Genomic DNA, 27,387 nt, shown 5'->3' with positions numbered 1-27,387 from the left:
AGCCTCCCGAGTAGCTGGGACTACAGGCGCCCGCCACCTCGTCCGGCTAGTTTTTTGTATTTTTTAGTAGAGACGGGGTTTCACCGTGTTAGCCAGGATGGTCTCGATCTCCTGACCTCGTGATCCGCCCGTCTCGGCCTCCCAAAGTGCTGGGATTACAGGCTTGAGCCACCGCGCCCGGCCAACAATACATTTTTAAAATCTGCTAAGTGGATAGATGCTAGACTACTGCAGCCAAAAGGATAAAGAAGAATTTTTAAACAAAATATTGCAGATGCTTCTTGATTTATACAATTATGTCCTTTCAGAGGGTCTTAATGAACACAATATATTGTATGAAATATAAATGCACTTTTTGCTTCGTTGTCATGGGCATTACAAAGGCAAATAACTTCTCACATGCTTTTGCAGTCATGTACTGTCAACTCCAGATACTCTTCACTATTCATGTATCCAAAAAACAAGTTCATATGTAATAGAAGTAAGGTTTTGGCTGCCTTCAAGTGATTTTAATGTTTTCATTTTGGGCTCTAATCAATCTTATTATGCCTACCAACTGGTCTGGCACTCTTGCTACACTTTTGTCGCTTTTCATTAATGATCAGAATGAAATAAACGGGGGAATGACACAAAACACTGAACCATAGCAAGTTGTACGGCCAGAATTCACGGAGCGAAAGAACAACACAAAATTAGGCTCCCTGACAATCCCCTAATATTCCTCTGTAAACACCAGACTACTCTTTCTACTTTCCAAAATACACAAACAATTTACCCCAAGGAATGCATGAAGTTACAGTTGCATACATGCTGGTAGAGTATCTGCATCTCCTTTGTGTAAAGTGTAGTGTAAAACCTGACTCTCCTGATCAGGCATAGTCAGGGTAGAGTCAAATCTAGAGTACAAATAATAATAAATAATAATAATAAAAATAATAATAAAACAACAGCAACTTATCAACAGACCCCAGGGGATCTGACTTAGCTGCCAGCCTGATTCTCCAGAGGAGGAACTCAGCACGCAGCCAGCCCACCTGATCCTGAAACCTTGAGGTGGGTATATGTGGTTAGAACAACTAGATCCCTCCCAAGCCATCACTAGAGCCACAGAACTCTGTGCTTTTAATTCTCCTTTGGACTCTGCCTTGATTTCTGTGCAATTCATAGATTCCCCCATACGTCATTTTCCTCAATGTGAGAAAATAAAGATGGTGATGCTAAATCATAGCCTCAAATACTTAACAGTCACACTCAACATATGATGTGCTTTGTTGAAATTCCATACTTGGAAATGTGCTACTTGCAAGAAACTGCAAGCTAAGGAGGACTGGTATGGCTGATGATATTTATTTTAAGAAGACTTTTAATTCAAATGCCAAATATAAAGTGAGATTTCCTAGAGGGTGTATACTTTAGGGATTCTCTAGTAACTGACTGGGAAATTTAAGGTAATACCCCCCTTCTGAATCATTGAAGATTAATGTGCAACCAATATAATTTTAAGTAGCTCACTCTATTCTGCTTCTTTGAAAACTGACCCTCCGTTTCCTTAATTCCATTAGATTATCTGTCCCTGTGAATGTGATAATGCCCTTCGGTCACCCTATCAGGCAGGAGTCTATGGAAGAGATGAGTTCAACATGGCACTACTGCTTTGCAATGAAGATTGTCCTGGTTCCTGGTCTCTGGCCTCCTAATGTGTCTGCCCTTGAGTATTCAAAGACTTTTTGAACTGAAAGTGACTCTCACACACTTGCTTACTGCAGCCAGCTTCAAGAGTGAGCCAAGCCAATGGCCCAGTCCCAGTTGTGGTTCTTCTGTGCTTCTGGTACCCACCCGCACATGATTGTCTGGACAATAAATAATTTTATATGTGTACTGTGTGCACTGTCTGGAACTGGCTGGCTTTTCATATGCTGAAAAGTGACTAGGTCTTCTTATGAAGCTGAGGAAAGCAGTGGAAAGCAACTTTTGCAGGTTCTCTTTAAACAAGTTGGCCTCTGCTGCTGCTCAAGTGAAATAAGACACATTAAATGTTCTCAGTCAGCTCTGTCAACTTGAGTTACTTCAAAAGTTGTCTGTCAACGTGGATATGAGGAAGACATCTACAAGACAATATACAAACTGTGCAAATGTACAGGTAAGTCCTCGAAGAGCTGGCAGGATCAAAACTGCCCACTGGGCCAGGAGAATACAAGGCATTGACTCTCTGAGGCACAGGAAGTGGTGGGCCATTTTTTTTCCCTCTTATGAAATATATAGTTGGAAACTACAGTTGGGGTGTTTTGTAAAATATTTGGTGAATATCAAATTTTAAAACATTTCACTCAATAACCCGAATTAAGTTTCCACATTTCAGTCAAAACCTCAAACGGACAAGCAAATGTTTATTTCTCTCATAGCATATTTTTTAAATAGTTGGTTATATTCATACACACATAAACAGACTCAAAAGTAGGAAAAGACTAATCATATTAGGTAAAACTAGAAATTCAGAAAGAAGGCACTTCCCACAGTCATTTTCTTTGGATGGTCTGTACCTCACTTTTTCCAGAAGAATAATGGTCCTGATTATGGGAATCGTCTCCGTAAATGAGAAAATGCTGACTAGATGGTGTTGACAGAGCAACAGAAGGTTCTCTAGGCAAAAGTGTTTAATTGTTCAGACACACCAAATGTGTCTTGTGTCACATAAAGGAAACAGCCACATTTCTAACATCCAAGGTTGGAAATACTGTGAAGGGGTCTCAAATATATACATTGAGTCTGAAGACTTAATTATGAAATGAATATATATGGGTATAATGTGTATGTATATAATAAATGCTCAATTTACTATTCAATTCCAAGAAATTATCAGATGAGCAGTAAGCATCCTGCCTGCCTCACAGCACTTTTTTACCTTCCTGGGTCTCCAGACTGGGTTATGTCAGACTTTGCTAGATACCCTGCAATTGTGCCCACGAGCTGAATTCCCCCTACTTTTTTTGTTGAGGACAGCTTTTGAAAACCTGTGATATGTCTTCTCTCATATTACAGCTTATTTTTCTTTTGCCAGGAAAATACCAGCCAAAATTATTTGAGATCAGAAAGGCCCCAGAAGGGCATATAGGAATGCTTTTGTAGATACTATTTTTGAAAACTACCTTGATGGGTTCTTCCTCCTGCTGTAGTTATACACAGAAGAAGCCAAGGGAAAAAGAGACTACGAGAGGAAATAAAAGTAGCAGGGGGCAGGATAGCACGTGGGCATGCCGGGGAAAACTGCACACTGCATGCATCAAGTGACAAATTATATATTATAAACAAATCATGAGACGCAGAAGGTTTTCTAGAAAATCCTGTCCTTCATCCTTCTTTATTCTGAAAAAGCAGAATCCAGAAGAAAAATGTTTGCAGAGACAGCAACACATGTAAATCAGATTCCTTCCGGTTCAGAATGGATGCTTGACAGACTAATTTTCTCCCTTGACTGTTTGAATTCTTCATATTTAAAAGTCTCTTTCAACTTCCTTCTCTTGGGAGAGAAAGAGCTGTAAAAGTCATTCTAGACAGAAGCCGAAGTTAAATCCAAACCTTTCTGACATCCAGAGCAAAGCCCTCCATTGAAGCAGAGCCCAGTCATGTGGTCTCTTGGGAGCGTTTGCACTCTTGCAGATTCCTCTTGCTGAACAATTTTGAGTTTTACTATAAGGAGGAAGTCTCATTCCCTTTCTATGTAGGGTAGGACCCTGGGTATGAACGTTGAGAGCTATACATTTGACTTACAACTTCATCCCTTTGTCATCAAAATGTCAGCAAGTCTAAAGTTGGAAAGGATAACTAAGACGGACACTCTCATCCAGGAAATATAAACTGGTACAACTCTTAGGGGAAGTAGTTAGGCAATATGTGTTTCTACTACATTAGAAATGTTTGTATACTTCAACTCAGCAATTCGGCTTCCTGAAAACTGATCCCAGCATAAAAATTCCAAATTCACAAAACAAAACAAAAAAACTTCATACACAAAGACATACTATGTAATGCTATTTATATTTATCTAAGAAGTTGAAAGCAATGTAAATATCCATTCTTAATGGAATTTAAATTAAATTAAGCTTTGGTGTGTCCATACCACGGAATATTTGATATTTTAAAAAATGCTTCCTAGAAAGTGTTTTCCTAACACCAGAAATGCTTGTGTTTTAACGTTAAGATTAAAAGAAGGCAACATTTAAAAGTGTATCTACCTAGAACTACTAAGAAATTATAGCAAGGTTGCAGGATGTAAGGTTAATATACAAAAGTCAATCAATTTTCCATACACCAATAATGAGTAAGTAGAATTTGAAATTAAAAACACAATAATATTTATATTAGCAATGAAAAAGATGAAATACTTAGGTAGTATAAATGTAAAAGGAACATATGTAAGATCTATATGAGAAAAACTAAAGACCAGGCGTACTGGGTCATGCCCATAATCCTGTGCTTTGCGAGGCCAAGGTGGGAGGATCACTTACGCCCAAGAGTTAAAGGTTACAGTGATATGCTTGTGATATGCTTGATATGATTGTACTACTGCACTCCAGCTTGGGCAACTGAGCAAGGCCCTGTCTCTAAAAAAAAAAAAAATTTTAATTAGCCAGGTGTGGCGGTGCACACCTGTAGTCCCAGCTACCCAGGAGGCTGAGACGAGAGTATGACTTCAGTCAAAAAGTTCAAGGCTGCAATGTGCTATGACCACACCACTGCAATCCAGTGTGGGTGACAGAGTAAGACCCTGTCCCCCCCGCCCCTCCACCCAAAAAAAAAGAGAGAGAGGAAGCTATTCTCCAAAACATTCAAAGACCTTTTCAAATTCAATAAGAAAACAACTCTAAGAAAAATGGGCCAAAAACCTTAACAGTCAGCTCATCAAAAAAGATATACAGATGGCTGATAAGTACCTGCAAAGAGGCTCCACATCATAGACTGTCAAGAAAATTCACATTAAAACAATGAGATACCACTACACACCCATTAGAATGGTCAAAATCCACAACACTGACAACACCAAATGAACTCTCATTCATTTCTGGTGGGAATGCCAAACAGTATTGCCACTTTTCCAGAAAACAGTCTGGCAGGTTCTTACAAAACTAAACATACTCTTACCAGATGATCCTGCAATTGCACTCCCTGGTATTTACCCAAAGCAGTTAAAAACTTTATGTCTACACAAAAATCTACAAATGGATGTTTACAGCAGCTTTATTAATAATTGCCAACCTTGGAAGTTACCAAGATGTCCTTCAGGAGTGAATGGACAAATAAACCATGATACATCCAGACTCAATGAAATAATATTCAGCACTCACAAGCAATGAGTTATCGAGCCACAAAAAGACATGGAAGAAACTTAAATGCATATCGCTAAGTAAAAGAAGCCAATCTGAAAAAGGCTACAGACAGTATGATTCCAACAATATGACATCTTTAGAAACAGCAAAACAATGGAGACAATTAAAAGATCAGTAGTTGCCCGGGATGGGGGAAGGAGAGATGAATAAGTAGAGCACAGAAGATTTTTAGGGCAGTGCAAATACTCTGCATGAAACTACATAGTGAATACAGCTTATTATCTATTTGTCTAAACTCACTGATTGCATCACACCATGGGCAAACCCTAACATAAACTACGAGCTTTGGGTGATGGCGTGTCAATTAGATTCATCAATTGTAACACATGTACCACTCTGGTGGAGAATGTTGATAATGGAGAGGCTATGCAAGTGTAGGGGCAAGGGATATATGGGAAATTTTTGTACCTTCTTCTCGATTTTTTTGTGAACCTAAAACTGCTCTTACAAAACAGCCTCTTAAAAAAGTGTATCCAGGTCGCACACAGTGGTTCATGCCTGTAATCCCAGCACTTTGGGAGGCCAAGGCAGAAAGATTGCTTGAACCCAGGAGTTCAAGACCAGCCTGGGCAACATGGTGAGACCCCACCTCTACAAAAACACAAACAAAAAAAACCTTATCCACTGAATGATCTCAACTAAAGACACTAAGACAAAGGCAACAAAAGCAAAAATAGACAAGTGGGACTACATGTAACTAAAAAGATTCCGCACAGTAAACAACAGAGTGAAAAGGAAAAGAATGGAAAATATGTATAAACTCTGTTTCTGACAAAAGGTTAATATCCAAAACAGGGACTCCTTCAAAGCAACAGCAAAAAAAGAAAAAAAAAAAAAGGAAAGAAAGAAAACCACACACACACACACACATATACACACACAAAATAACTCAATGAAAAAAATGTGCAGAAATGTTTTACACAATTTTTCATTGGGTTATTTGTTATTTGCTATAATCCCAGGAACTCAAGAGGCCACACCAAGATGGTAAGATCACTTGAGGCCAGGGGTTCAACACCAACCCGCGCAACATAGCGAGACCCTGTCTCAGCCAGGTATGGTGGCACACGTCTGTAGGCCCATCCCAGCTACTTGGGAGACTGAGGCAGAAGGATCACTTGAGCCCAGGAGTTTGAGGCTGCACTACAGGCTGGGTGACATAGCAAGACCCTGTCTCTTTTATTTAAGAAAGAAAGAAAGAAAGAAAGAAAGAAAGAAAGAAAGAAAGAAAGAAAGAAAGAAAGAAAGAAAGAAAGAAAGAAAGTGAGTGAGGGCTGGGGGACACTTGAATAGACTTTTCTCCAGAGGAGACACACAAATGGCCAAGTATGTGTGAAGATGCTCACAGTGCTCAACGTCACTACCCACAAAGGAAGTGCAGCCAAAACCATGAGACAGCACCTCATACCTGTTAGGATAGCCGTTATTTAAAAAGTCAAAAGATAACCATTCCACTTCTGGGTTGTTTATCCAAATTGTTTATCACAATAGCCAACATATGGAAGCAACCTAACTGTCCATCAGTGGGTGAATAAAGAAAATGAGGAATATACACACACTGGAATATTATTCGGCATGTCAAAAGGACATCCTGTCATATGTGACACCGTGCATGAGCCTTAAGGATATTATGTCAAGTGAAGTGAGCCAGTCACATAATTATTACACATATATGATCTATCTAAAGTAGATGAGACAGAAGCAGAATGGAATGGTGGTTCCCAGCAACCGTGGGTGGGAAAAAGGGGAAACTGCTGCTCAACAGGTATAAAGTTTTAGTTGTTCGAGATAATTAAGTTCTAGAGATCTGCAGTACAGCACTGTACCTAGAGTTAAGAATAAAAAAAAAAAAAAATCAAGAAAATGAACTAACATATTTATTAAGTCATCACTAAATTGTGAGATTATAGAGTTTTTTCCCATCTACATTTTACTTTTCTTCCCAAATCTCCTAAAATGGCATGTATTCCTTTTATAATTGAAAAATGAAAACTGTATTGAGGATATGGATGATTTGAGGGAAAAAGTATGTCAAATATTTTGTTCCTCCTTTCTTGTGCAGATTAATCTTACAATAACAAGGATGGAAGCTGAAATATAATAAAATGTAATGAGATTTTATAATGCATTTTTAAAAATCAGTGACAAAGTAGATTTCTCTATTTTCAATTGTCTAGACCAAACTTAATTTAAAAGTAACATATTCCTGACTAGAAAGCTACACTACTCAAACAGGTATCAAGACCATATCACTTTGTTCCACGAATTTATTCAACATTCAACAAATATGTATGGCGCACTTACTCTGTGCCAGGCGCTGGGGATCCAACAGTGAACAAAACAGATGGAATTTGTGCACTTAAGAAGCTTGCAGCATAGTGGGGCTGAAAGTGATGGTTTGTATACATCAACCCAGCTGAAGCTGATTCAAATACTACTGCCAAAATCAGATGCTAGAATTATAAAGAAATTCCTATCATTCCATGTTTAAAAATAAACTCCAGTTATTACATCACATTTGACTCCCTTTCCAAAGAGCACTTCATAAAATAGACAGGAACTTTTGTGAAGGGGTAGACAGAAATCCAGAACACCCAGGAATTGTATGAAGAACAAGGACTCTGAAAGTCCAACCACAGTGTGTTCAAATTCAGACTCTCCCCCACTTGCCACGTGTGCTGCCTGGCACAGACGAATCCCTTTGTAAGTCTCCTTTATTAAAATATAGATAATGACAGTGGGCTTATTTTGGCTTTTGTTCTGAGGATTAAAGGAAATCATGACCTGACAAGCATGCCTAGCACAATGCCTGGCACAAAGTAAGTATTCAACAAGCCAGTCCCTTGTTTGCACATAAAAACAACAAAGAACCGAGGACAAGGATGTAAAAGTCAACAAAATGGGGGGATTGGAGTAAGTGGTAATGACTGTTGACGGATACAGGGTTTCCTTCAGGGTGATCAAAATGTTCTGAAATGAATTGCGGTGATGGTTGTACAACTCTGAATACACACACACACAAAACACGGAATTATACTCCTGAAGTGGGTAGATTGTAAGTTATGTGAATTATATCTCAATAAAGCTGCTGTGAGAACTTATTTTTTTAAATGTCAGTGCAATACTTTAATCAAATGTCCACCTAGGATAACAAGTCATTCTTTGCAACCAATGAGACCATCTCCATTTTGTAATTAGAAAATACCTCTTCAGCTCAAAGTCACTATAATATTAAGACACTCAAGATTTTCTTACTAATTCCTGACCGGGCGCGGTGGCTCACGCCTGTAATCTCAGCACTTTGGGAGGCTGAGGCGGGCAGATCATCTGAGGTCAGGAGTTCGAGACCAGCCTGGCCAACATGGTGAAACCCTGTCTCCACTAAAAAATACAAAAATTAGCCAGGCATGGTGGCAGGCGCCTTAATCCCAGCTACCTGGGAGGCAGAGGCAGGAGAATCGTTTGAACCTGGGAGGCAGAGGTTACAGCGAGCTGAGATAAAGCCAGCACTCAACCCAAACCTGGGGGAAAAGAGCAAGACTTCTCTCAAAAAAAAAAAAAGATTTTCTTACTAATTCCTTTTACAGGAAGAAGACTAAAAGCAGAACAGTACCACATATACACACAAATATTATAAGATAGCGCTTACATCTTTTACCATAAGTCCTAAGAAAAAATTAGTTTTAAAGTTTTCCATTATATATTCACATATAAGAATAAACCTGGCTACAATATCAACCAACACAAAAAAGAGGTAACAGTGTCTTTACATAGCGAGTTTTAAACCTATTGGTTCATTACTTAGCACCGAATGTCACCACGAAAATATATACAGAAATGACACCAAAAAACAAATATTTGATCTAAAACATTAAACTGAATCCTACTCAACCACAGCTTATTTTTCACATTGACAAGAGTTAAAGTGACGGTCTATGTTGTTGCTTTCCCACAAAATACTCAATCACTCATCATATCCAAATTTGGCTGCATTCCCTCATCAGGAAAGCATGAAACAAGTAGGTCCACAAGTAAAGCAAATCCAGGAAAATGGCACAAAGCCTAGGACAATTCCTTCCTTTCTCTCCATTCAGTACACCTTTATTGACTGTCTATTGTATGCCTATGTGAAGACTTGTCTTCCGTTTTTTTTACCTTCTGTATTTTCTATGGAACTGCTAACATTAATCTTTTTTTTTTTGATACAGAGTCTCACTCTGTCACCCAGGCTGGTGTGCAGTGGCGCCATCTCAGCTCACTGCAAGCTCCGCCTCCTGAGTTCAAGTCATTCTCCTAAGTAGCCTCCTAAGTAGCTGGGACTACAGGCACCATCCACCATGCCCGGCTAATTTTTTTTTTTTTTTTTTTTTTTTTTTTTTGTATTTTTAGCAGAGACAGGGTTTCACCATGTTAGCCAGGATGGTCTCGATCTTCTGACCTCATGATCCGCCCACCTTGGCCTCCCAAAGTGCTGGGATTACAGGCATGAGCCACCATGCCTGGCCCTCATTAATCTTAAAATGAAAATACCCTGATGAGTTTTGTTGTTTATTACGTATCCTTAATTCGATTTTATTTTTACTAAAAAAATTTTTTTTCATCAATGTACTCAGAATAATCAGAGGTAACTAAGATGGTATGTAGTCCAGTAAATATACAGATTTGATTCACTATTTGGGTTGCCTTTTCCATATGAAAGTGGGTAGCACTTGTGAACTTCAGAAGTGCACTGGTACCCTGAGCTGCTCTGCTGACAATGGTGATGAACCTCAAGGAACCATCCACACTTTCTGTTTTTTTAATTATACTTTAAGTTCTAGGGTACATGTGCACAACGTGCAGGTTTGTTACATATGTATACATGCGCCATGTTGGTGTGCTGCACGCATCAATTCGTCATTTACATTAGGTATTTCTCCTAATGCTATCCCTCCCCTCCACCCCCACCCCACAACAGGCCCAGGTGTGTGATGTTCCCCTTCCTGTGTCCAAGTGTTCTCATTGTTCAATTCCCACCTATGAGTGAGTGCATGCGGTGTTTGGTTTTCTGTCCTTGCGACAGTTTGCTCAGAATGATGGGAACCACCCACACTTTCACTGACAACTTCCATGGCAAGATGGCCCAGGAAGCTGAGGGGCAAGTTCACAGCCAATACAGAGTGGCAGTAACTAGTAGTTCTTCCAGTCCCTCAAAACTTCTGTAGAGTTCATGTTGAGGCTCATCACTTGGCCCTTTTTCTCATTAGCATGGTAATTAAACAACCATGCTCACCTGCCCAACTCACATGCTGGGGGCTGATTTATCTCCATTTAGCACAGGAGTCATAAGAAGCATGCACACTAGACATCTCAAGTTCCCTATCATTGCACTGTTATAATCACCACTGATTTGGATGGGGGTAACGAAATACAGACATCTTATTCCTCTTGGGAGTCAAAGTTGAATTGATAAAGTCACTGTGAAATACCTCAATAAATAATATTTCACTCTGTAAAGTACTGTACCAACTCCATGCTGTTACTGAAAATACAAAGTAAGCCTGGATTAATGTTTAATCGTGCCTCAAATTAATCAGAATTTCAAAAGAAAAGTTCTATTTTCAGTCGTAAGATTGGTAAGCAAATACTGCAGAACAGGAATAACAATACCACAGATTCATTTTCCATTACATAGGATCATTGACCTTTTAAATTGATTAGCTTGAGGCTGAGTGAGATACCTCACTATAATCCCAGCACTTTGGGAGACCAAGGCGGGTGGACCGCTTGAGTCCAGGGGTTCGAGACTAGCATGGGCAACATGGCAAAACCTCGTGTCTACAAAAGATACAAAAAAAAAAAATAAATAATAAGCTGGGTGTGGTGGTATGCACCTGTGGTGCAAGCTATTTGGGAGGTTGAGGTGGGAGGACCACCTGAGCCCAGGAGATTGAGGCAACAGTGAGCCATGATCACAACAACTGCACTCCAGCCTGAGTGATGAACTGAGACCCTGTCTCAAGAAAAAAAAACAAGAATTGGCTCGAACCTCCTCCTGCATTGCACACTTAAACACTATCATCTTTATGACTTTGGAGATACAGGAGCACCCAGCCTGAAGCAGAAGAATTTAAAAATATCTCTGGTGATTTGAAAGAGAATCATTTCGGTCACGTGGGGTGGCTCAGGCCTGTAATCCCAGCACTTTGGGAGGCCGAGGTGGGTGGATCACCTGAGGTCAGGAGTTCGACACCAGCCTGACCAACATGGAGAAACCCCGTCTCTACTAAAAATTAAAAAATTATTGAGGCGTGGTGGCATGTGCCTGTAATCCCAGCTACTCAGGAGGGCTGAGACAGGAGAACTCACTTGAACCCAGCAGGTGGAGGTTGCAGTGGGCCAAGATCGTACCACTGCACTCCAGCCTGGGCAACAAGAGCAAACTCTGTCTCAAAAAAAAAAAAAAAAAAAAGAAAGAAAAGAAAGAATCATTTCTTTCTCCAATTAAATACTCTGAAAACACTTAATTCCCAAAGTCAATTTCCTTCCTTGAAAAATGCATCAAGTGAAGAGTCCCATACAAACAAGCATTCTCCTCTCACACCAGGTGCGAGTCTTCTCATTAAAAACAACAAGTCACTATGGTTAAGGCTGCCCTTTGTTTTCCATTGCCCCCACCCCGAAAATCTGATTCTCCGAGCACAATTCTGTATCTTGCTACATTAACAACTTTCCTTAATACTTATGGGGTCTGAATCATCTCAAAAAAATAATCAGCAGAGGCACCCAGAAATAGAGTATTCATCTGGCATCACTTGAGAATCAACGTAGAGGTCCACTCTTCCCATATCAATCCACTTAGGAAGAGTGGTAACTTCCAGTTGTATTGTTAAGCCTCTTTTAAATCACTCTGTGGCAGTTCATGTTGAGGAACAAAGCCAGACCTCTTCTTCATCAGCACAGTGATTCAACAACTCTGCTCCACCTGCCACAGGATCTTGATGGACATCTGTCTGTGATGGTGAGCCAGGGGACAAAGGTGTCCCCATGTCCATTTTTATATCCTGGAAAGTGAAGCAATAACACATGTGTCTTCCTTCAGGGAAAAGGTCAAGGAACTTGCAGAGGGGCTAAGACAATAAAAACTCTTCGCACACAAGACAGTGTTTTCAACCTTATTTGCACATTAGAATCACTAGGGAGCTTTGACAAAACACCAATACCAACCCAGCCAAAATGCCAAACCAGACCAAAATGCCAACCCAGCCAAAACACAAACCAGACAAAACGCCAACCAGACCAAAATTACCAAACCAGACCAAAAATGCACAAACCCAACCAAAAATGCCAACCCAGACCAAAATGCCTAAACGACCCAAAATGCCAACCAGACCAAAATGCCAAACCAGACCAAAATGCCAACCCAGACCAAAATCCCACCCAAACCAAAATGCCTGCGGTGGTGCCTGGGCATCAGTGGGTTTTAAAAGCTCCCAAGGTGATTCAAAGGCACAGCACTGAGAACCGTCTTTGGCAAGTACCAGTTTTCTTTCTCTCACTTTCTTTTCTTCATGGCTTTACTTAACCAGTAAGAAAGTGAAAGGGTCGTGAATGATAGAGTGGCAGAGCAGTAGTAAATAACAGTCATAACAATGGCGACAGACGCAGCTAAACCAAGTATGTTTTCAGGTAAAGCAAAAAAAAAAAAAAAAAAAAAAAAAAAAAAAGCCAATAAGAAACATGATTCAATAAAATCAAAAGGAAACACATTCATAAAGTCTAAAAGCCAAGCTCAGCACACATGTATTACACATATTGCTATATACACTATGTTTTTTTTCTGTTTTGTTTTTTTTTTTTTTAAGAGCAAATTTTCAAACAAATGACTATACAGAGGCATGTGTGTCCCAAATGGCAGGAATAAATGCTAAGGAAATTCTTTCCAACATCTGTGAGTAATTTTGTACCATACATCATTGGTCCTATGCATTCACCTTAAAGAAAAAAGATCAGAGTAGAATTACCAAACATCCAAATGCAGTAATAGTTTTTCTCTCCTATTAGGCATGATCTGAAACCCATTAATTTTTTCCAGAGGGAACTTCACTAGTAACACTTTATTCGTGAGCACAGCTTGGTTCTTAGACAACCAGTACTTCATGTACTGGCAGTAACACTAGGGGAAAGACTATGACTAAAAGAATCCTCCTCTAAACACAAGAAACAATTAAGTATTGAATGGGGATCCTCCTAGTCTAGTCTTGCAATTCCCAACCATCCAAAGAAATCACAGTAATATTCAATATTCCCCAAAGAGTACAGACATGAACTCTTAAAATTCTAGGACCTTAAAACACAGGCACATATATGACCTTCACACACATATGATCGCACGTAACAAATTAGGTTTGTGGAAAACACTATCAGTTACACAATACTCTCAAAGTGAAAATACCAGGGACAGGATTTTATTCAACTCCATCTACAGGACATTAGTCAAAGGCACCTGACAGTTTTATAAATGCTCAACTTGAAGCTCTGTTAGTGAAACCTCATACTACAAAACTATTGTAGCTTACTCTCCCCTCCCCTTCTCCTGGAATCCCTCTCTTTCAGCCCTGCCAAATAACTGGCTCCCAATGTGTTTGTTCTGTGTCTCTCTTTGTTTTTCCCAAAAGAAAAAAATTAATGGTCAAGTGGGTTTAATTTTTAAATTGGTACAAGAGCTTTAAACACGCTGTAGTGAGAAAAATGCAAATGGAACGCTCTTGCAAATGGCTGCACATTAAACATACATCTTATGACCCAGGCCTTTACTAAGACGAGTTCTTAAATTCTTTGGAGGTCAGAAGTTTAGTTTATTCAGCAAGAATAACTCTATTAACAGCTCCAGCTCCTTCTTGTCACCACAGTAAACATCCACACATTCCAAATCCTGGAAAATGTGAGGCAGTAAAGAGAAAGCTGGAGCTGCCAACAGCCTGAAAACCTTCTAAAGCTATCAGTCCATTGTACGAATGTACAAAGATATCCACAGAAATGGATGGATCGGAGCACATATAAAAGCAGCTACGTTGGACTCAGGAGACCAGTTTTTCAGAGGACAGAGTGGAACTGGTGAGGCTTTATGTACATCACTATCAAATAATAATAATAATAGTAATAATATCTTACAGCTCTTTAAGCAGATGCCCAGAATTCCACATCAACTTATGTACTGCTATAGTTTTCAGACCCAGATTTTTTTCCTAAATAATCCTATCTTTGAGAAGAGGCTAAGGTTAAAAGTCAAAACTAAGCAGACTTCTAAGCAAAGTGAAACATAACTCAAACTTTACAGCTGTTCCAGAAAGTCTGTGGCTAACTTTACAACATCTACCACCCAGTGAGGTCACACTGCAGGAACTTAGTCCTACTCCACACTTGAATAAATAAAATCATGACAAGCAATAAACTGATGGGAGTGCTAAGTCATAGCTAAGAAATGGGAAGACAGCATTTCACCCTAATGAGTAAATTATCCAAGTACAAAAAAATCTGATGTTCAAGTTTAGGGAAATTAACCCTTACACTTTCCAAATATTTTGCTGTTCCTGAAAATGTGCACCTAAACAAATTCACTGTGACCTTATTAAGGTCTTGAATCCTTTTTTATACTTTTCACACCGAAGTGTCAGTCTGAAAGCCTTATCCACCATTTCCCTTAGAGAAAATGAAAGGGAAGGCAAACTGCACAACCCAAGAGAATAACATGATAGGAGCTTGCTCCCCACATGGGACCCCTTGTACTGGAGGGTGACTGAACAGACAAGCAAGATGAGACAAATTCTGGCTCCTCCGACATCAGTTCCTCCCAATGTGGTCCCATGGTATTGTTTCAGATGGCTTCCCAGAATATCTGAAAAACCCAAATTAAAAGTACAAAAAGAAAGAAGAGACCCAAAACTCAAACATTTCTGAAGCCAAAAAAGTAAATTTTAATCACTTCCCTCTGAGCAAACAAGAGCTGACCATAGTCATACTTTCAGACCTTTTCTCTGATTCTTTCTTGTATACTGTCTTTATTTATACTTACCAGTGCTATCTACAAATATTTTTTATTTAATTATGAAACATATCCTACACGAGTATATTTAATGTAATATGTAGAATTCAGAGTTCTCTAAGAACCTTTGTTTTCTACCTTGAAACAGCCTGAGCCATTTTCTACCTTTTAAGAATTATACTCAACTCTTGTCATCTGATTTTCATTTATTTTTATTTTCTTCTATCATTCCCCAGTTTGTCACTATCCTTAACGATTTTTTCTCAACTACTTCTTGCCCAGCAGTTACCCTCAATATTCCCCATTCACTCAGTCACTTTTGAGTACATTTCACCTTCTCCCTTTGAGTTTTGGCCCTCAAATTTTCCCCCTTGATTCAGAGGAATCAAATGAATAACAGTGACTCTCAGACCCTTCTTGTTACCCTCATCCTGCCCTTACTCCTCTGGCAAATGACCATGATATCAACAAACTGTCATCTCCTTTATCTTTGACCAATCTAACTGACAGGGGAAAAAAAGTTCCCCACCCCTTCATTTTTCTTTGTTCCCTGGTACACTCTGAAGCACCCTGCAGCATGCTTCTTCCTTATCCCTTCTACTCTACTCATTCCCCAACGGAGCACTGCAGCTCGTCTTGGTACTTAGTTTTCAATTATTGGTTGGCTTGTTTTGGTTGGCTTGTTAATGACACTGGCCATATGAAACACGTTGTACCTGGTGGTCATGTGCTATGAGACATGGCCAAGATTTGGATCCACTATCGGCATGGCATATGCTCTGATGTATATTCCAGTAGCAATGATAGATTAATCCTGATCCATTTCCTTTGAATCTTGTTTCTCTTGTGGCTAATGGACTGCATTTACCAAATGGCTTGCCGAGTTAAGGAACAGAAAAGGTTTTATGTCTCTGGCCATAGAAGAGAAGTGACAGGCTTACTAGGGCTTAAGTCTTTGGCCCTGGCCTCATTACTTCTGTGCACCAGCTGGCCACAACCATATCATGACCATGATCCTCACTATGTACAAGAACCTTGGCTCAACTCAGAAAATAAATATAAGCCTCCATAACACAAAAACAACCATGTCAAGACAGACACATTGGTTGGCACCCTAAGAATTAAATAAACTTGAGATCTATCTCCCTTCCTAATTTCCACCATACCTTTTAGGGGCAGAGTAAACCCTAACCCGCTTCTCACAGTCCTTCCATGTTAGCATTTAAAAGAGGAGAATGACTTTTCGAAACACCTGACTCATCCGCAATGTAAAAGCAGCCATGCACAAGAGGACTAACACAGTTCTTCCTTCCAACACAAATCCAGAGAGCGGAAAAAAACACTTTTCATTCCTCTCTGAATACCGCAAAACAAATTCTCCTCACAGGTGGACATAAATACATCATGGGGAAGAGGGCATGGGGAAATATATAAAAATAAATTGTATTTACCTTCTTCCGTTTCATGCCACACGATCCCTTCCAAATTCACACTGGTCCCAGGTTCACAGGGCCCAAGACACTCTGGCTCTGTCACTACTCCAACTTCACATGTATTGACACCCACAGAGCGAGTCCGGACCAAAAGCTGTTCAACCGGTGCTGCAATATTGGATGAAGATGGGGAAAAGTAGGAGGGTAGAATCTGAGGCGTGAGACTGCTGGAAATCGGCGGTGGTGGCGCTGGCACTGTAAACAGGGGATCAACCTGAAAGACAGACAGGCTTACTGCAGTAGTGCTGCATTCCGTGAATTCCTTTTAATGCAATTTGCTTATACCACTTCTAGAATATATCACCATTCCAAATTCCATTTGCAATTATAATATGCTTTGAGTGTTTTAATGGTGCCAAAATATAAAGTAGAATAGAAATGAGCATTTTGTTTTTTCATGCCAAATAAGGTAAACACGAGAGCGCTAGCTCCCTGAATCATAAGCAGGCCTTCAGTGTTCTTCTAAATTCGTCATTGGACAACCGTTAGCCTCAGCAGACGTGAATGAAACATGTTTTGCAAAATTAAGGCTACTTCTCACATGTAATGAAATCTCACTTTAAAATTATAACATTTTCCAAAGGAGAAACTCCAATAAACACTAAAATTTAAGTATAAGAGATGAACTAAAATTGTTTTCAAAGCACTTTATAAACCATAATGAATTAAATCGCTACTAAAATATATTAGCTTTGCTGAATATATAAAATATATGAACTTTAAAATCTACACCAAAACATAAAAAGTGGATATTGTTAGCATGTATTAAGAATCAACTCCTAATTAAGTGTTCTATTGCAAAGTTTAGCAGAATTCATATCGGGGGGAGATAAATGCATGTGCCCCACATCAACAGAACTTGAGTTTCTCCAATGCACAAATTCTTCCGTGGTTAAACTGGTAAAGATCCTTAATGAGCTTGATTAAGGCTCAGCCACCATCTCTCTAAATACAGGAAATGTACATCGCAGCCAACTACAAGATCTTGTGGTGCAATGACATCCCCTTTGCACCGCTATCCCCAGGAGAGCAGCAAAGGAGTTCTTCATCACAAAAAGTTTAAAAGTCTGGCCATAATGAAACCAAAGGCTATGCATGTACTAAACAGTACATTCATTTGGCCCATTGTAACAACTGCTAGGACTGCTACAGATAGCTTTGACCCTGATTATTGGTTGTGAAAATGCCACACACAAAGCCCATTTGTACCAGGACTCCAGATTACCTATGTCTTTGTGTTGCACATAGAAACGGTCTGCATTTAAGGGATGACACCTCACATGTATTATCAGTTGGGCTAACAAATCCTGTATGTAAAAAGGACAGATCGAAGATCATTCTGGTAAAAATGTTACCTTATTCTGCTGTTCATAGATTCCCAGTTATCCACTGTAAGTTATCTTTTGTAGTCACTTGGCTACAGGCTTGAGAGTATATAGCCTTTGCTGTTGGTTTTTTTTTTTTTTAAAGAAACAAAACAAAAAGAGTGTATTTCAAGAGTCATATGAGGAAGTGTGCTCCTAGTTAAACAGCTGAAGCAGTCATCTGTGTGAGCTCCTTGTTCATATGACTGTAGGAACTATTTCTACAGTTTGCATTTCACTAAAATGATAAACTGACGTTCACTTGCCTGAGTGATCCAAGATGCAACAGAACAGCCTTTCACCCATCTGCATGTTAAAAAAACTTAATTTCCTGCTCTCAAAGCTGCCATAAAACTTCTTTTGCTCCATGCTTTTTATTGTTCTGCATTCTTGATCACAGAGCCCAGGAAAGAAAAGCATTTAACAGCCCCAAACCCCAGGTACTGTGATTTATGCTTTTGTGTAAATGTAGCTTAATGTGGATCAAAGTTCACATTGATAGTTCTTATTTTAAAACTGAACTGACAAATGAACAAAGGGGTTCTGAGAGAGGAAATTTAACGGGGGAAAAAACAATGCTACTAGTAGTCTTTATTACAACTAAAAGACTGTGTGAGATTAGAATCACTTTCCAGAGTCAAAAATAAAGACCAAAGAAAATTGGGGTTTTTTTGCATGCTTTCCAGCTTCTTAATTTATATAGTTAGCTGTAAATTGACTGCAATTTGATGTCACATGTATAAATTGAAAAGAAAAAATAGAACATTATTCTGAAAATATTCTTCACATCACCTGATCAACAGCCTACATTAATATCAAGAGAACAAATGTAGCTTGAATAGGCTGTATAAGAAAATGAAATAAAATTAGAGATGAAGAGTCTTACAGGATATCAATTCTCTGATTTGGAGGTGAGAACACAACAGGGCAATGAGAGTTTGGTGGCAAGACATACTAACACTAGGATTGGCGCCAACTCTGATATTAACTAGCTTATGACCCTGGAGAGTCATTCAACCTCTCTGAGGCTCATTTTCCTCAACTAGAAAACACATTCTTGGCCAGGTATAATGGCTCACACCTGTAATCCCAACACTGTGGGAGCTCCAAGCAGGAGTATCACTTGAGGCTGGGAGTTGGAGACCAGCCTGGGCAACACAGCAAGACCCCCTTTCTCTACAAAAAAGAATTTAAAAATTAGACAGGCACAGCTGGACGCGGTGGCTCACGCCTGTAATCCCAACACTTTGGGAGGCTGAGGCGGGTGGATCACAAGGTGAGGAGATCCAGACCATCCTTGCTAAGATGGTGAAACCCCATCTCTACTAAAAATACAAAAAATTGGCTGGGTGTGGTGGTGGGTGCCTGTAGTCCCAGCTACTCGGGAGGCTGAGGCAGGAGAATGGCGTGAACCCGGGAGGCAGAGCTTTCTGTGAGCTGAGATCTTGCCTGCACTCCAGCCTGGGCGATAGGGCAGGACTCCGGCTCAAAAAAAAAAAAAATTAGCCCGGCACGGTGGCATGAGAGTAGTCCCAGATACTCGAGAGGCTGAGGTGGGAGGATCAATTGAGCCCAAGAATTCAAGGCAGCAGTGAGCTATGATCATGCAATGGCACTACAGCCTGGGCAACAAAGCAAGTCCGTCTCTTAAAAACAACAACAAATGCATTCTTCAGTCACCTAATATTGATGACAAATCTCATCACAACAGAGTTTCTAGACTAAATCCTTATTTCAACATAACTCCACCTATAGATATATTTGCATGCAGAAACACACACACACACACACACACACACACACACACACACACACCTCTCTCTCTCCCTCTCTCTCTCATATTTATGTAATTTCCAAGTTCAAATTTCTATGGAACCGGAATGCCTTAAGGGGAGAAGCCAGAGTACTCTGGGCCTACTTGTAAGTTAATTGTGTTTGTTTCCATTAACACAATCCAAATGTAACCATGAAAGTTCAATTGATATTTATAGCAAGAACCTTTGAGCCCAGTTCAACATGTTTTAAAATGAGAAAGACAAGGTTCAGAGAGTTTGACTAAATATAAACTTAATCATAAATAGTACCCCGACGTGATAATAGTCTTTAGACTATTTAAGGCTTTTAAGGCTTAAACCCGATAGTTACTATTGTTTTGAGGTTCACATCTTTGACGTGCACAAGTGAACTTCTCTGTTCGTTTTTCTACTGTAGTATCGGCTTTTCATGGTGACTCAGAACTGCCACTCCCATAGGTACCAGACCAGCACTACCAGTGAGAGGAGAAGCAAATGAGAGGAGAATCGCACCTTCCCCCCAATTCACTGTGAGATGTTGGGATTGGGGAGGAGGTGGAGCACAAAGTCTACCCATGTGGTCTACCATAGGCCCCTCTTCCTTAGAGGTAGCTAAGGAGAACAGGATTTGCAGGTGGGAATTACAGCCACTCCCAGAGGTGTTTTTATTTGGCAGGTATGTTACTTTTTAAAACATTCCAACTTTTTTACCAACACTTTAATAAATTAGGGAAGAATTTAAATTTCTCCTCTTTCGTAAAATAATAATTGAGGCCGGGCGCGGTGGCTCAAGCCTGTAATCCCAGCACTTTGGGAGACCGAGACGGGCGGATCACGAGGTCAGGAGATCGAGACCATCCTGGCTAACACGGTGAAACCCCGTCTCTACTAAAAATACAAAAAACTAGCTGGGCGTGGTGGCGGGCGCCTGTAGTCCCAGCTACTCCGGAGGCTGAGGCAGGAGAATGGCGTAAACCCGGGAGGCGGAGCTTGCAGTGAGCTGAGATCCGGCCACTGCACTCCAGCCTGGGCGACAGAGCGAGACTCCATCTCAAAAAATAAAAAAAAAAAAATAATAATAATAATAATAATAATAATAATAATTGAATAATGTGCTCTCCTGGGCCCACATTCCTCATGGCATCAGCTGACAGGACTGGGCTTCTCTGCAGCCTTGCCACGTGACTTGCCCAACCAGAGAATGCTGGAGTTTGTGCTTCCAGCCTCTCCCTGAAACAATCACAGAATGTCGCCTAGCCCAGCCTACTCAGTTGAGAGAAAACTGTGGCCCGTATTTGCACAAGTGTAATAAGCTATCTCCAGTAGCAGCCCAGGTACACATAAAACGATAGCATCCCACAAGCAGAAAATTGACAGGAGTTCAACATACACTAGGAAACAGAAGAAGAGTGGAAGGGAAGTAATTCAAAGAGTGTGGCCAATTCTTTCGGCTAGGTAATGCACTCAGCAGGAGCTGCTCCCCCGAAAAGGTTTCAGTTCTCTTGTGTCTCTCAGTGTCAAAGGTGAAGTCACATGTATCATATGTAAAGCAGGATTTTAAAGCATTTTCAGTAGTTATTTTTGCCTTATACAAAAGATCAACTCCACTGCACCCTGATTTCTTAGGTCACTGATCCATACACTGAACCATAATTTCTTCAGCCAATGAAGGTCATGAAGGCAGAGGGTGGCCACAGTTTCCACAAGGACTCCCTGCAGTAAGGCGGCAGCATACCACACCTGGAACCTCTGGTTCTGTTAACAGACAGAATTGGGTTCAAATGCTGACCCTGTCAGTACCTGCTGTGTGGAACCCTGAGCAAGTTACCAGGCTTCTCTTCTCTAAGACTCAGTGTCTAGTTTTAAGAAATGGGAGTAATAGTAACAATTACCCCCACAAGAGTTGCAGTGAAGACTCAGTGAGATAATCCGTGCCAAGTGAATGCTCAGCAGTGCTTAGCTCAGTAAACACTGGCTTAAAAGTCCCTGGTCTGATATTACAGTTCCCTACCCTGCACACAACCTTCCAAAGCTCCTTTTTATATCCTACTATATTTAACATAAAACTATAATCCCCTCCAAATGCATGGTTAAGTGCAGTTAAAGTATGTTAAAATATAAGAAAGGGGCTTAACCTTGAGAAGCTCAGCCTGGGGAAATACTTCTTTCATACACTGGCATCTGGCAGCAGTCGACTGGCTTAACCCACCCCCATTTTACAATTTTATGGCAATGATGGGATCACCATGAAGGTCCTTATGAGTCCCATACTACTACAGAATCTCCTCCTCCTAATCTCTAGTTGCAGCTTTTTTTTTCATGTACTGCTGCCCTAACAGTCAGCTCACCTCAACTCTTATCACACATCCACCCAATAATTACTACCTGCCGTGTGCCAGGCACCGTGCAACCTGCTAGAACAAGAGTGGCCCAAACAGACCGGGTCCTTGCTCTTGTGGACTGACTGTGTAGTGGGCAAGACTGTGCCCTAGTCAGATAATCATACAAATACAGCAAAATTACAAGGATAATTGTAGAACTACAACCAAAGGACCTTTCATGGTGGCCTGGGAGCAAAAAGTAGGGTGTTAATGGAAGGACAGGGTGGGGCAGGGATCTGTCTTCATTGAGAGTTGGAATCCCAGCTCTACTGTTAGCTACAAAACTTTAAGCAAGTAGTGATGGCTCTGGGGAATCACCGCCTTCATCTGTAAAATGAAAATAACCCCTGGTTCATGTGACTACTACATAAGATCATACAAATAACTTTAGCTCAGGGCCTGGTAGAAGGTAGCACTCAGTAAATAGGGGCTACTGCTATTGTCAATATTAGTATCATTATTACAAATATATCTGAGACTTGCAATCGATAGATGGTTTGGCCCTATGGGACCAAATGCTACTATTTGCTGCATTCAAAGGCAATTCCCAAGAGGCAACTACAAATCCCTTTCTGAGGGGAGTAACACAATATAGTTCTAATCAGATACTCCTCATTTAAAAATCAGTGTGGGGGATTGTTAGTCTAATAATACTAATAACTGGAATAAAATATCAGAATAGAGAACTGGCCTGTTTCAGCAATGGTTTCTTTGTCAAAGCTCTTTTCTGTCATCTTGATAGGACACTGATGTAACCTATTAGAGCCCAAAAAGAGAGGAAAGCAAGAAAACAGCCATCTCCACCGGAAAAAAAAAGACCCATAAGTCTAACAGCTGGTGGTGGCAGCCTGTCAAACTGAGGAAAGTTAATGTCAAGAACAGACGCGCGGCAGTCTCTCACTGTTATTTTTGCATGATTATTCCCAGGTGTTGGTGCATGCTGAGCAGTAGCCTGGCTATTTATCACAGGAGAGAGCCTAAGAGCATGGGAGGGGGGAACCGGGAGGCTGAAGGGAGACAGGGAAGAAAAGGTTATTTACACAGATAGTGGCACTTAGTGTGTGTAATCAAAGGGCTGGGTTAGGGGCGGGTAATCTACAGGGAAACCCTGGCAATGTTGTCTCTGTTCACCTGCTTTCAAAGGCTTCCTGAGTGCTGATGGGCAAGGAAGGATCCAAAGCTGGAGTGTTGGTGGGGACAGCTTTTCATCACTGGGGCATTTCACTGTGTTGGTCAGTGATGCTTTCAGTACCAGGAAACCGACAGCCCATGAGGATAGGTGGCCAGGGCAGGGCTGGAGAGTGCTCCCTTGAGCACTCCTGCTCCACCCAGACCCAACAAAGAGACATTCAGGTGGCTCTGCTGCCAGGTAGAAGGAGAAGGTGAAACCCAGGACTGCCAAGAAGCAAGCCTCCAGAAGGCAGAGAGATTTCCTCCTTTACCTGGAATCAGGTCTAAACCCTGACAGGGAAGCTTGCCACAGCTTTCTCCCATCTGTTGCCAAAAATATCCACACCTATCCTGCTATTAACCCCTCAATCCCAGGATCGCCAACAACCAGAGGGGGAATGGTGTTTTATTTTGCTCAGAGCCAGTATTTTTATAGTCTATAAGAATGCTGGGGCACAATTACTTAATGCTCACTTTTTCTCCATATCCTGGTATTGGGCTGTTTTATGAGATTGCCCATAGTCACCTCTTCATTTAAAAAGCATCAGAAAGAGACTCCACTACCATAGAAATCACAGCTCTTTAGAGGTGACCACTGCTGCAGTCTCTTACTTTGCATTTTAACCACCCTTTTCCTGCCTGACGTCACTGCTTCATTAGCAAAGCAGGGGAAGCTTAAAAAACTGTTTGCTTAAATTAGGCACTGATCTTCTCTCCAAAACGAATCATCAAGGCTGAATTTCCATCCCTAAAGGACAAACCTGTAACAACTGAATTTTGGTCACTTCTAATTCCGCCTTTCGTAAATGCGATAGAGACAACTCTTCCTTTCAGAACCATGATCAAAGCCATTTACGCTTTGCAGCTTGCTGAGAAAATAACATGGGCAAATTCTCACAGAGGGTCTAAGGTACCAGACTTTTTCTATCTCCTTTAATTCTCACAACATTCCTATTTTATAGAAGCAGAAACTGAAGATCTCAGAGGATGGGCAACTTTATCCAAGGAGCTGAAATTCAAGACCAAAGCTCTCTGATCTTAAAGTCCATGGGCTTTCTCATAAAAATAGTAACATCAGCAGCTACTTTTTAACACATACAACATAGAGGGATTATAACTGTCTTACCACATATAGTGTAGGAGGGATTATACTGTGCATTCTCTCTTTTGATCTTTACAAAATTGTTAAGGGAAGTATTTTACAGATGAGGAAAAGGAAACGTGGGAAAAGTTAAGTAACTTAAAAGGTCACTCAGGGTCGGTGGCTGAGCCAGAATTTGGCCCCACATTGGTCTAACATCAAACGCAAACCCTTCTAAATGTAAAATAGAAGATGAGATGGAAAGAAACCTTTCTCCACGGGTAATTTCTGACCCTTTTCTGTATGTTGGAAGCAATATACCTGAATCACCCTTTATTACCCATAGTTCAGAATAGTGAATCTCAGGCTTGCAAGCAAACACTACAATCCCTTCAGAAACCTCACTTTAAAACCTTACTGAAACCAAAGCTCAGCTTTTGTTGTATTGTTATTGCTGTTTTAAATCATCCAATTCTAAAATTACCACTATGCACAGACTGGGAATTATACTGCCATTTCCACTTTCTCATTACCAGGTATGAAGACCAACCCTGCCCTCAAGTGCTGTTCAGGCTTAGCAGCTGATCTGGTAGGACTTGGCCTGGGGATAGACCAGCGCTCTGGCCCCAATGGACGGATGCTTCCACCTCCAGCCAGAACCCCGACCATGCCAAAATTCCAGAATGCCAAAAATCCGAGGTCGGGTGCAGTGGCTCAAGCCTGTAATCCCAGAACTTTGGGAGGCCGAGGTGGGTGGGTCACCTGAGGTCAGGAGTTCAAGACCAACCTGACCAACATGGAAAAACCCAGTCTCTACTAAAAATACAAAAATTAGCTGGGCATAGTAGTGGCACCTGTAATCCCAGCTATTCGGGAGGCTGAGGCAGGAGAATCGCTTGATCCCAGGAGTCGGAGGTTGCGGTGAGCCAAGACTGCACCGTTTCACTCCAACCTGGGCGACAGAGCGAGACTCCATCTCAAAAAAAAAAAAAACTCTGGGGTCTGCATGGCACCGCTTTGGGATGGAGAGGAAAGGGGGTCACTGACTGTTCATGTCTGACTGCCAGAAGGGTCCCTATATGCAGGTCTCAAAGCAAGAGAATGTACACATACACAGCTACATGTGTAAAATATGCTTTAAACAGCAGGGACTATTTATAACTCCATTCTCTAGTCATGACGGTTTTCAAAGCAAAACAGAAGGTACTGAGTACGTAAAGATGGAATATAATTAAACCACTCTACTCAATGTCTTAAATTTCTTTTGTTATGAAGCCAAATTAAATTTCTCCCTCAAAGACCTTGAACTGTGTAGCGTTCTATAGCAAAGTGATATTGGTGGAGGGGGAGCAGACACAGGGACTCTTTTCTACCACACCACATCATTTGTCACATACTTAGCCTCAGTTGTGTTCTTTGAAAACCTGTCCTACTGCTGAGCCACAGATACTTAATCTGTTTCAAAAGTGCCGCTGACATCTTTCACTACTCACAGAGCTGTGTGTGCTTTAAATAGTAGCAGTAAATGATCAGTGTTTTCATATCTTGTTCATAAGAGTTCTCTGATTTCCTCTCATCCTATTTCCAAAGACACTTAAAGCACAAAAATAAGCCACAAAGAAAGGAGACCATCGTAAAGGTACTAAAAAAGTCTGTGTTCTTCGATTAATCCTTTTCACAAGGCCCTTTGTACAAAGCTGAAAAGTTCCACGCAAATTCCATTTCTATCAATTAGATCTTGTTCCCAATCCCTTAAGAGAGAAACTTTTTAAAAAGAAAGTTCAATGGAAAATTCTGGATGTTCCTAAACATGGCTGTGCCTACATTAGCCAACAAATCAATTTCAAAACACATGAATAATGCATGTATCTTAGTTGATATTGGTCATTGATAAATACACTGTCCTTGTGTGACCTTTATTTCTCCTTGAAATTAGGTTGAAATCAGGGAAAGGTTAGAAGTCGCTCATCCTTACGCTTCTGGATGCAGACATGATTTTAAGAAGAAAGAAAGGCAGGGAGAAAAAAGAAAAGCCCATTTTGGAAACCACCATATTCCGATTTCTCTCAGCTTAACATCAGTTATTTTTCTTACCTTCTTTTAGGGAATCTCACTTGCAACCACCTAAAAGGAGTGTTTTCAACCAAAATTTTACACATTTGAATTACAAACTCAAAACATGCTGGTCATAACAAATGACATGACAAGAAACGCCTGAGTCGCACTGTATGGGAGCTATGTGGTGTCCTGTAAAGATTGCGGTGAGCTGAGATCCATACAAAGGGAAAGCCACAGAAGCATCCAAAACATCGCGGGTCGGCCACAGAAGAAGACAATTTTGACTCCCTGCCCAGGATGCTATCTTGGTACCACTCACTTTCCTCCCTGCAAAATCTGAATATTGCTCACATATATTCAACATATGTCTAAGAAGCCTCTTATGTGTGTCTCTTGCCTCTTCTTTCCATACCTCCCAAATGTTGACCCAAAACATTGATCAATTTTAATAAATTAAGCAAAGTTTTGAAAATGTAATTTCATTCTGAATCACAGTGAAGCAACTGGGTAAAGCTCTCCATAGTTTATCACAGATGGAATGGTTAGAGAGAACATGACAAGGCTTCCCCATACACCATCTCTATACATGCACGTATACTGTATTTCCATCCATATGTAATACTTAGCTACATATCTATT

At 40.6% G+C, this 27,387-nt stretch overlaps 1 protein-coding gene across 5 annotated transcripts in view; it reads right to left on the bottom strand.

The window, feature by feature from the left end:
• Positions 1 to 27,387, bottom strand: part of ZNF608 (zinc finger protein 608) — a 114,735-nt gene that overhangs the window by 49,437 nt on the left and 37,911 nt on the right. For all 5 annotated transcript variants that reach the window (XM_017885367.1, XM_017885369.1, XM_017885366.1 and 2 more), the window contains one exon: positions 16,860 to 17,115. In XM_017885367.1, coding sequence (XP_017740856.1) covers positions 16,860 to 17,115 — 256 coding nt within the window. The remainder of the gene's footprint in view (positions 1 to 16,859; positions 17,116 to 27,387) is intronic.

The sequence above is a fragment of the Rhinopithecus bieti genome, unplaced genomic scaffold (genome assembly GCF_001698545.2).
Source record: "Rhinopithecus bieti isolate Rb0 unplaced genomic scaffold, ASM169854v2 scaffold_14215, whole genome shotgun sequence".
Taxonomy (NCBI): Eukaryota; Metazoa; Chordata; class Mammalia; order Primates; family Cercopithecidae; genus Rhinopithecus; species Rhinopithecus bieti.
The sequence above is the reverse complement of the archived record's forward strand: the minus strand, read 5'-3'. Positions and strand labels throughout refer to the sequence as shown.